This window comes from Schistocerca piceifrons, chromosome 6 (assembly GCF_021461385.2).
Source record: "Schistocerca piceifrons isolate TAMUIC-IGC-003096 chromosome 6, iqSchPice1.1, whole genome shotgun sequence".
Taxonomy (NCBI): domain Eukaryota; kingdom Metazoa; phylum Arthropoda; class Insecta; order Orthoptera; family Acrididae; genus Schistocerca; species Schistocerca piceifrons.
In genome coordinates this window covers 198,559,336-198,571,411 of record NC_060143.1, presented here as the reverse complement: position 1 = coordinate 198,571,411, position 12,076 = coordinate 198,559,336, and the positions used below count along the sequence as shown (strand labels likewise).

Below are 12,076 nucleotides of genomic sequence, written 5' to 3'. Positions count from 1 at the left end.
CAATAGCGACACAGATGGAGTCCATAGGGTTTACATCAGGTGAATTTTGTCACTGAGACATCAACACGAGTTCACTACAATGTTCCTCACATCATTGTAGCACAGTTTTGTCTCCAGAACACAGACAATTACACTGTTGAAAGGTGACATCACTGTCACAGAAGACATCAAGCATGAAGGGATGCAGATGGTTCCAGCTGTCTTCGATTGCTACCAATGGCCCCATGTAAGCACAGGAGAATGTCTCCCACAGCATAATAGCGCTCCCACCAGCCTAAGTCTGTGGCGTGCTGCACGTTTTGAGCCACCATTCGTCTTAATCACGGTGTCTGTGGAGATGACTCCAATGATCCCGTGTCCACTGCAATCTTAATTGATAATGTCATTGAATCAGCATGTTAATAGGTAGAAGTGTTCTGCCATGTACCTCCATGTTCAACAATGTACAATGAATGGTGTGCTCCAAAACACTTTTGCATGCACCAGCATTGTGCTCTTTTGGCAGAAATGCCTCAGATCACTATCTATCCTACTTAACAGGGCAGACCAGCCTCCAAACGCCATATTCTGTGAAGATCCATGGATGTCAAACCATTTAGCACCTAGTGGTAGTTTCACTGTCCTAAGTATTTTTGTAGATGCAGCACGTGAACATTCGACCAGCTTCGCCATTTTCAAGATACTCCCTCAAAGGCTCTGCATAATAACAATCTGCCCTTTGTCAAAATCACTCATCTCAATGGATTTACTATTTGCAGCCCATATCTTAACTAGGGTGATCCCTTGCATGCACTTTCATACTTCTGTAACTGCGCCATGTGCCCGCAACACCACCAGGCGGCATCCAACGTCGCGGTGGGCAGTGATCATAATGTTTAGGCTTATCAGTGTACATCCTGACTGTCAGTCTGATAAAATATTGCCTTGAGCATTTGTTTTTTAATTTTTATTCTCTTTGTGTATTTCATAATAATTATACTCAATTCAAAATGTACGAAATTTACATACTAATGCTGTCTGGCAATAAAAATATAAACCTCTTGTTTCTTGATGCTTCAGTTGCACAGGATAGAGATCAACATTCTGACTCAGAATACTATGCAGAAGAAACTATGAAAGAATTCAAAAATTTTATTTTGAGCAATTTGTGCAGCGATGTAACTGATGTTTCATGTCACAATACTACAAATGATGACCACTTGGTTTGCAACTGCGATTTCGATGATTCGTTGAGTTTCAGTGAAGATGATACAATGCTTTAATATAACGAGGAGGATCATCACAGTCAACTGCAAAACCCGAGACAATTAGAAGATACAAAAGAAAAATGTCAAGTCAGTGTAAGGTTACCAGCAAAATAAGGCTTGATCAGTGTACTTTTGAATGGTGAGATAACATTTCCATCACCTGAGTGGCTTGCTAAAATATTCGAGTTTGAAATTGTTTTTGCTTCTTTTCTTGGAGCAGGAATTTTGTGTTGTAAACATGTAAGCAAATCCTAAGCAGTTTTACTGCAATCAAGATTTCCTGAAATTGAAAAGAAATTTTTGATTTATATATGTCTGAACTAGCACTATTATCTGCATTAGGGTTTCAAATAAATGAGCCAAATGAGATGCAAAAAAAAAATCTTTTCTGGATTGCATTGACTTCAGCAACTTTGAGTTAAATTTTCTACATCACCATTACATTAGATTAGATTAGTCTCGTTGTTGTGGTCTTCAGCCCAGAGACTGGTTTGATGCAGCTCTCCACGCTACTCTATCCTGTGCAATCTTCTTCATCTCTCAGTACCTACTGCAACATACATCCTTCTGAATCTGCTTAGTGTATTAATCTCTTTGTCTCCCTCTACAATTTTTACCCTCCACGCTGCCCTCCAATACTAAATTGGTGATCCCTTGATGCCTCAGAACATGTTCTACCAACCAATCCCTTCTTCTAGTCAATTTTGTCACAAATTTCTCTTCTCCCCAATTCTATTCAGTATCTCCTCATAGTTACGTGATCGACCCATCTCATCTTCAGCATTCCTCTGTAGCACAACATTTCGAAAGCTTCTATTCTCTTCTTGCCTAAGCTATTTATCGTCCATGTTTCACTCCCATACACGGCTACACTCCATACAAATACTTTCACAAATGACTTCCTGACACTTAAATCTATACTCAATATTAACACATTTCTCTTCTTCCGAAATGCTTTCCTTGCCATTGCCAGACTACATTTTATATCCTCTCTACTTCGACCATCATCAGTTATTTTGCTATCCAAATAGCAAAACTCCTTTACTACTTTAAGTGTCATTTCCTAATCTAATTACCTCAGCATTACCCGATTTAATTCGAGTACATTCCATTATCCTCGTTTTGCTTTTGTTGATGTTCATCTTATATCCTCCTTTCAAGACACTGTCCATTCCATTCAACTGCTCTTACAGGTCCTTTGCTGTGCTTCGTCTGGTTTGAATTGATTGCTTATTTTTCTTTGATCTGATAAGTGTCGTTCTCTTTGTTTTAGGTGTTTACGTCACTCTAAGCTGAAAGTGCATTACTGTACTGCGTTATGCATTGTTTGTCGCATTCTGATAATGAGTGGTCACGACCTGTCGCTGCTCGCGGCATGGCTTGCTTTTGTGCGCGCTGCCGCCGCTTAAAAGAGAGAGAGAGAGAGAGAGAGAGAGAGAGAGAGAGAGAGAGAGAGAGAGAGAGGAATCGTCTCATTAGTGAAACAATGACAAGAGACTGCTATTTGTTGTTATTTACACTGCTGCTTTCTTTGATAATGATCAACAAGAACCAAATAATAAACTGCGTATGATAGAAGATGTTCTGAACGAGAGTTTAGCGAAAATTTTTCTCCGTTTGAAAATCTTTGCAGACGCCTCTTTAGTAAATTACTTTCTGCACAGAAATTAGAGTCACCTCAGATTTAAAAATCTAGTCAAATGCCGTGCTTCACTTCCGACTATCACTATTAGGCATAAGAATAATACGAATATAAACATGACATGATATGTGTGTTCTTCCGCGTTTGCTGTTGTCTTACTCTAGTTTCGCAGTTTATTAGGCAGACTGGATTTATACGGGATAGCAGCAAACACGAAAGAATACATGGCAAAATGTTTATATTCGTATTATTCTTATGGTGAAGAGAATACTGCATGTGATTCACAATTCATAAAAGTTCCCATTAGCAACTCTCTCTTCTCACAGGTAGGAAAAAATTCAGAACGTAGAATTGGCCATATTGACAAACATCCCAAACAGTCTTGCCAGTCGGATTTTCATAGAAAAGCTGCTACATTCGAAGATGAACAATACGGAATTTGTATTTACTTCGTTGTTCGTTGGATAATGTATGAAAATGCAGTGGTCGAAATTCGGGGCGGAGAAAAAAGCTCGTCTTACACTTTTTTTTTAAATTTATTTTCTGACGCAGAGGTTTTGGCGCCAGTATTTATCTTTGTGCCTGCAAAGCATGCCTGTGTAGTGCTACAGATATTCGACGGCTGGGGTTAGTTGTGGCGATACCTACCAACATATTTCAGAACTTCCACTTACTTTGCACTCGATTCTAAGCCGCAGGCAGTTTTTTTGATTACAAAAACCAGAAAAAAAAGTGCGGCTTAGATTCGAGTAAATAAGGTAATTTATGAAAATTGCTCACACAATTAAGTCCGGTTGATTAAACTAGAATCCAAATGACCAACTTTTCACATTTAATCCAGCACTTAATAGTTGCTCTTATTATCACAAGTAATGACATGGTGAAATCCTGAAACCTTGAAATTAGCTGTGTTCTCAGCCATGAGACCATCAGCAGACTACAAAGTACACATTAGCTGCAGAAAGATTCCCCTGCATGTATTGCTGTCAACTATTTCAAACTATTCTATTCACTATCTTACTTTCATACTGTCTGACAGATTACCAACTTACCTGTCCCTGTATATTGGCGCAAGTAGGGGTGGTAGCCAGTTGGTGTTGACTTCACAGTGTGCATCCAAGAAGAGAATGACTTCACCGCGTGCCTCCTGGGCTCCAAATGACCGTGTTCTAATAAGTCCTTCACGCTCTTTGTTGCGAACGAGGCGAACTTTCCCATCAAATTTTGTTATGTACTCTTCCAGTTTAGTCTTCAGATCCTCTACATAAAAAAATTAAAGTTATTGCTTACTTTCACAGAAAGACTGAGCATACAGGTAAAATGAAGAGATCATTTCATATTTTTAATCTGTCTTTTATTGCACAAGATGTAACGTAAAGTATTTTTCTCTTAGTACAAACACAATGAGCTGAGTTGGAAATGAGATGCTCAGAAAACGCAAATGGAGCGTCACAATATTATGAAAAGGGTAGTTGCTACTCACCAAACAGCGGAGATGCTGTCGCAGATATGCACAACAAAAAAAGACTGTCACAAAATAAGCTTCTGGACAACATGGCCTTTGTTGGAAAAAGACAATACACAAATACTAACAAAGAGATAGAGGGGCTGGCCAGTACTTACCTCAGCTCAGTACAGCCGATAGATACACATAAAACAGAACTGAAAATTTACATTCCTAGCTTTCGGAACTTTGTTCCTTCATCAGGGAGGAGAGAGGGGAAAAAAAGGGAAGAAGGGAAAGTGGATTCAGTTACTCACAACCCAGGTTATGAAGCAACAGGGAAAGGTAAACAGGGAGGGTAGCAAGGATGGAGGCATGGTTGTCAGAGGGAAGCCAAAGATCTTTGGCTTCCCTCTGACAACCATGCCTCCATCCTTGCTACCCTCCCTGTTTACCTTTCCCTGTTGCTTCATAACCTGGGTTGTGAGTAACTGAATCCACTTTCCCTTCTTCCCTTTTTTTCCCCTCTCTCCTCCCTGATGAAGGAACAAAGTTCCGAAAGCTAGGAATGTAAATTTTCAGTTCTGTTTTATGTGTATCTATCGGCTGTACTGAGCTGAGGTAAGTACTGGCCAGCCCCTCTATCTCTTTGTTAGTATTTGTTTCACATCTTATATGAGATTTTCCATTAATCATTTAAAGACAATACACACACACACACAACTCGTACACACATGACCAAAGTCTCTGGCAGTTGAGTTCTGGCTTCAGCTGCCAGAGATTGTGGTTTTGTGTGTGTGTGTGTGTGTGTGTGTGTGTGTGTGTGTGTGTGTGTGTGTGTGTGTGTGTGTGTGTGTGTGTTTTCGACAAAGGCCTTGTTGGCCAAACGCTCATTTTGTGACAGTCTTCTTCTTGTTCCTATCTGCGATTGCATCTCCGCTATACGGTGAGTAGCAACTATATATATATATATATATATATATAAATATAATAGAGGGAAACATTCCACGTCGGAAAAATATATCTAAAAAGAAAGATGATGAAACTTACCAAACAAAAGCGCTGGCAGGTCGATAGACACACAAACAAACACAAACATACACACAAAATTCTAGCTTTCGCAACCAATGGTTGCCTCGTCAGGAAAGAGGGAAGGAGAAGGAAAGACAAAAGGATATGGGTTTTAAGGGAGAGGGTAAGGAGTCATTCCAATCCCGGGAGCGGAAAGACTTACCTTAGGGGGAAAAAAAGGACAGGTATACACTCGCACACACACACATATCCATCCACACATACACAGACACAAGCAGACATTTGTAAAGGCAAAGAGTTTGGGCAGAGATGTCAGTCGGGGCGGATGTACAGAGGCAAAGATGAAGTTGAAAGACAGGTGGGGTATGAGCGGCGGCAAATTGAAATTAGAAATTAGCGGAGATTGAGGCCTGGCGGATAGCGAGAAGAAAGGATATGCTGAAGGGCAAGTTCCCATCTCCGGAGTTCTGACAGGTTGGTGTTAGTGGGAAGTATCCAGATAACCCGGACGGTGTAACACTGTGCCAAGATGTGCTGGCCGTGCACCAAGGCATGTTTAGCCACAGGGTGATCCTCATTACCAACAAACACTGTCTGCCTGTGTCCATTCATGCGAATGGACAGTTTGTTGCTGGTCATTCCCACATAGAACGCTTCACAGTGTAGGCAGGTCAGTTGATAAATCACGTGGGTGCTTTCACACGTGGCTCTGCCTTTGATCGTGTACACCTTCCGGGTTACAGGACTGGAATAGGTGGTGGTGGGAGGGTGCATGGGACAGGTTTTACACCGGGGGCGGTTACAGGGGTAGGAGCCAGAGGGTAGGGAAGGTGGTTTGGGGATTTCATAGGGATGAACTAAGAGGTTGCGAAGGTTAGGTGGACGGCGGAAAGACACTCTTGGTGGAGTGGGGAGGATTTCATGAAGGATGGATCTCATTTCAGGGCAGGATTTGAGGAAGTCGTATCCCTGCTGGAGAGCCACATTCAGAATCTGATCCAGTCCCGGAAAGTATCCTGTCACAAGTGGGGCACTTTTGGGGTTCTTCTGTGGAAGGTTCCGGGTTTGAGGAGATGAGGATGTGGCTCTGGTTATTTGCTTCTGTACCAGGTCGGGAGGGTAGTTACGGGATGCAAAAGCTGTTTTTAGGTTGTTGGTGTAATGGTTCAAGGATTCCGGACTGGAGCAGATTCGTTTGCCACGAAGACCTAGGCTGTAGGGAAGGGACCGTTTGATGTGGAATGGGTGGCAGCTGTCATAATGGAGGTACTGTTGCTTGTTGGTGGGTTTAATGTGGACGGACGTGTGAAGCTGGCCATTGGACAGGTGGAGGTCAACGTCAAGGAAAGTGGCATGGGATTTGGAGTAGGACCAGGTGAATCTGATGGAACCAAAGGAGTTGAGGTTGGAGAGGAAATTCTGGAGTTCTTCTTCACTGTGAGTCCAGATCACGAAAATGTCATCAATAAATCTGTACCAAACTTCGGGTTGGCAGGCCTGGGTAACCAGGAAGGCTTCCTCTAAGCGACCCATGAATAGGTTGGCATACGAGGGGGCCATCCTGGTACCCATGGCTGTTCCCTTTAATTGTTGGTATGTCTGGCCTTCAAAAGTGAAGAAGTTGTGGGTCAGGATGAAGCTGGCTAAGGTAATGAGGAAAGAGGTTTTAGGTAGGGCGGCAGGTGATCGGCGTGAAAGGAAGTGCTCCATCGCAGCGAGGCCCTGGACATGCGGAATATTTGTGTATAAGGAAGTGGCATCAATGGTTTGGTAAGTTTCATCATCTTTCTTTTTAGATATATTTTTCCCACGTGGAATGTTTCCCTCTATTATATTCATATCATTAATTTGAAGCCAACAATCACGTTTGTTATTGTTATCGTTATTGTTATTGTCACTGTTACATTTCGAAGTCTTTTCTGTCGTCTTATTTCCTCCTTCTGTTTTTGCCAGCAGTTTCACTTTCTATTCACCTTCTCTTTTTTTACCGTAATCCAGTATACAATTTTATCCCGTCGATATACACTCAATAATACGTAATAATACGTAAATCACTTCGAAACCATAACCAAAAAATTTTTTTTTCCGCTTTGCTGCTATAAAATCCACCGTTTCCAGTCCACAAACAGTTCCTTTTAGCTATTAAACAACCCTTTCGGCAGTTTTAATAACTTTTGCTTTATTTCCATTTCCGTTTTTCTCACATCACCGATCATTTTTAGCCGCTTCCCACAGGTTTTAACGTTATTATTTCTTCATCAAACAATTGTTAGCTTCATTTCCATAACCTGCCACCACCAAACCACTCCTTTTAATACATCCTCATGTAGTTTTTTCGAAATTTTCCCGAATTTCTCCACCCTTTAACGTGTTTTGGCGGCAACACAACCACCTAACCTTTATGCACATCATTATCTACCTACACAAGTTCACCACAGGATCAACATAGCCCAGCCCTAACCAACCCTTTTTCGCCTTTTTTCACACCAGATCTCCATTTGCTTTCTAATTTTACCTTTATCTCTCCCCATATATTTTTTCATATTTATTTTCATTTTCATTTCAGCCTCGTGTTCCACTTTCCACCTTCTAGTACCATGTCACCCTCACAACACCTTCACAACGACCCCATTAAGTTTTATTTACATTCCCTCCGCAAACATGCCTTCGCCCTAGCCAGATTACACTCCCATATTTTATTTTCTCAGGCTTGTCTGACATTTGGCATCACCCCCAAAGGCCTCACACTTAAAGTTCCCATCTCTGGCTGCAACCCTTCTTTCCATCAGTCCCTATACCAGTTCCAAACCAAACAATCCATTGCCCTCACCCACCTAATCCTTCACCTACACATCCACTCAGCCAATCAACACGCCCATCAACTCCTATCCTTTATAAAAATCCTTAATCTTTCCTCTCCCACATCCACACCTGTTGTTCAGAGCATCCTCCTACAGGCCAACCGCAAATTAGAGCAGCATGCCACCCTCCACCTTAAAAAACTATCCAATCTCCTGGTTTCCCACCTCCGGAAAGGCAACTCACTCACCCTTCACAACCTTTCCAGCAAACCTCAACCTCCTCTCATTGCACACAAACCCAGTCTCTCCCATCTACTCAATCTCCCACTTCCAGCTCCACTCCCTCCAAAACCTCAAAATTCCAATCAACGCAATCTGGAACCACAACACCCCAATTCAGTAGTTAACCTTTCCTCCAAACCTCTCTCCCAATCCGAAACCTCTGTCCTATCCAAAGGTCTCACCTTCAGCCCCACTCCCAGATTTAACCAAACAGCCCTCGTCAAAGATTTACTGTCCTACACCCGTACTCTCTGCTGGAAATATCACTTTGCCACGAAGAAAAATGATCCTAATCCTACTCCTAATGATCCAACTCCCCAAGACACTATCCAAATTGAACCATGCCTGGAACAGTTCCGTCCTCCGTCACAGCGGGACCCACCTCCTCTTCCTCAAAATCACCCTCTCCTAACCTTCCAGGAATTTCTGACTTCCAGCCTTGCCTCTCAATCCTTCTTAAAAAACCTTAATCCTACTCCCAACATCACCACTGCTGAAGCCCAGGCTATCCGTGATCTGAAGGCTGACCGATCCATCGTCATTCTTCCGGCGGACAAGGGTTCCACAACTGTGGTACTTGATCGTCGGGAGTATGTGGCTGAGGGACTGCGTCAGCTTTCAGACAACACTACTTACAAAGTTTGCCAAGGCAATCCCATTCCTGACGTCCAGGCGGAGCTTCAAGGAATCCTCAGAACCTTAGGCCCCCTACAAAACCTTTCACCCGACTCCATCAACCTCCTGACCCCACCAACACCCCGCACCCCTACCTTCTACCTTCTTCCCAAAATTCACAAACCCAATCATCCCGGCCGTCCCATTGTAGCTGGTTACCAAGCCCCCACCGAACGCATCTCTGCCTACGTAGATCAACACCTTCAACCCATTACATGCAGTCTCCCATCCTTCATCAAAGACACCAACCACTTTCTCAAACGCCTGGAATCCCTACCCAGTCTGTTACCCCCGGAAACCATCCTTGTAACCATTGATGCCACTTCCTTATACACAAATATTCCGCATGTCCAGGGCCTCGCTGCGATGGAGCACTTCCTTTCACGCCGATCACCTGCCGCCCTACCTAAAACCTCTTTCCTCATTACCTTAGCCAGCTTCATCCTGACCCACAACTTCTTCACTTTTGAAGGCCAGACATACCAACAATTAAAGGGAACAGCCATGGGTACCAGGATGGCCCCCTCGTATGCCAACCTATTCATGGGTCGCTTAGAGGAAGCCTTCCTGGTTACCCAGGCCTGCCAACCCGAAGTTTGGTACAGATTTATTGATGACATTTTCGTGATCTGGACTCACAGTGAAGAAGAACTCCAGAATTTCCTCTCCAACCTCAACTCCTTTGGTTCCATCAGATTCACCTGGTCCTACTCCAAATCCCATGCCACTTTCCTTGACGTTGACCTCCACCTGTCCAATGGCCAGCTTCACACGTCCGTCCACATTAAACCCACCAACAAGCAACAGTACCTCCATTATGACAGCTGCCACCCATTCCACATCAAACGGTCCCTTCCCTACAGCCTAGGTCTTCGTGGCAAACAAATCTGCTCCAGTCCGGAATCCTTGAACCATTACACCAACAACCTAAAAACAGCTTTTGCATCCCGTAACTACCCTCCCGACCTGGTACAGAAGCAAATAACCAGAGCCACATCCTCATCTCCTCAAACCCGGAACCTTCCACAGAAGAACCCCAAAAGTGCCCCACTTGTGACAGGATACTTTCCGGGACTGGATCAGATTCTGAATGTGGCTCTCCAGCAGGGATACGACTTCCTCAAATCCTGCCCTGAAATGAGATCCATCCTTCATGAAATCCTCCCCACTCCACCAAGAGTGTCTTTCCGCCGTCCACCTAACCTTCGCAACCTCTTAGTTCATCCCTATGAAATCCCCAAACCACCTTCCCTACCCTCTGGCTCCTACCCCTGTAACCGCCCCCGGTGTAAAACCTGTCCCATGCACCCTCCCACCACCACCTATTCCAGTCCTGTAACCCGGAAGGTGTACACGATCAAAGACAGAGCCACGTGTGAAAGCACCCACGTGATTTATCAACTGACCTGCCTACACTGTGAAGCGTTCTATGTGGGAATGACCAGCAACAAACTGTCCATTCGCATGAATGGACACAGGCAGACAGTGTTTGTTGGTAATGAGGATCACCCTGTGGCTAAACATGCCTTGGTGCACGGCCAGCACATCTTGGCACAGTGTTACACCGTCCGGGTTATCTGGATACTTCCCACTAACACCAACCTGTCAGAACTCCGGAGATGGGAACTTGCCCTTCAGCATATCCTTTCTTCTCGCTATCCGCCAGGCCTCAATCTCCGCTAATTTCTAATTTCAATTTGCCGCCGCTCATACCCCACCTGTCTTTCAACTTCATCTTTGCCTCTGTACATCCGCCCCGACTGACATCTCTGCCCAAACTCTTTGCCTTTACAAATGTCTGCTTGTGTCTGTGTATGTGTGGATGGATATGTGTGTGTGTGCGAGTGTATACCTGTCCTTTTTTCCCCCTAAGGTAAGTCTTTCCGCTCCCGGGATTGGAATGACTCCTTACCCTCTCCCTTAAAACCCATATCCTTTTGTCTTTCCTTCTCCTTCCCTCTTTCCTGACGAGGCAACCATTGGTTGCGAAAGCTAGAATTTTGTGTGTATGTTTGTGTGTCTATCGACCTGCCAGCGCTTTTGTTTGGTAAGTTTCATCATCTTTCTTTTTATATATATATATATATATATATATATATATATATATATATATATATATATATATATATATATATATATATATATATATATATATATATATATATATAAGGTAAGTCTTTCTGCTCCCGGGATTGGAATGACTCCTTACCCTCTCCCTTAAAACCCACTTCCTTTCGTCTTCCCCTCTCCTTCCCTCTTTCCTGATGAGGCAACAGTTTGTTGCGAAAGCTTGAATTTTGTGTGTATGTTTGTGTTTGTTTGTGTGTCTATCGACCTGCCAGCGCTTTTGTTCGGTAAGTCACCTCATCTTTGTTTTTATATATAATTTTTCCCACGTGGAATGTTTCCTTCCATTATATATATATATAATAATTTCATAATATTGTTACATACCAAGATGGATTTTGCAAATGAAGTATCCTTGCAGAGGAACGCAAAATATTATGAAAAGCCACAAATTTTCATCCCCCACCTGTGATGTTTTCAGATTTGTGCAATGGTATAAATAAAACCCATCATAGGACAACAAAAATGTTTGCTCTGTAATGAAACACACATTTAAGTAACAGTTTTTTTAGGGTAAGGGAGACTGAATCTATCGACCGTCTACAAAATCTGCTAGGAAAGATGAATCACAAAGCCTTAAACCCCTTTTGTAGTTACAATCATGAAAAGAAATTACATATCGCTGCGCACCTGTAAGTTGTGGGCAATGAAGGTATCCTGTTTTTAATTTTGGCCTTATTTTCTGTTTGTTTATCTTTACAGGGCATATCAGAGTGGGCTTAAGATGATTTATTTCACAGTCATCTCCCGCAGTACTTCTTATTGTAAATACTTGCATCTAATTTCCCTCAACTGCTATTTCAGTGTTGTTTACCTTGTCGATATG

General features: G+C 42.9%; 1 protein-coding gene across 2 annotated transcripts in view; it reads right to left on the bottom strand.

Moving 5' to 3' along the window:
* The window catches only part of LOC124802397 (N-acetylgalactosaminyltransferase 7), an 80,652-nt gene that overhangs the window by 50,149 nt on the left and 18,427 nt on the right, over positions 1–12,076 (bottom strand). For both annotated transcript variants that reach the window (XM_047263147.1, XM_047263148.1), the window contains one exon: positions 3,942–4,149. In XM_047263147.1, the coding sequence (XP_047119103.1) occupies positions 3,942–4,149 (208 nt within the window). The remainder of the gene's footprint in view (positions 1–3,941; positions 4,150–12,076) is intronic.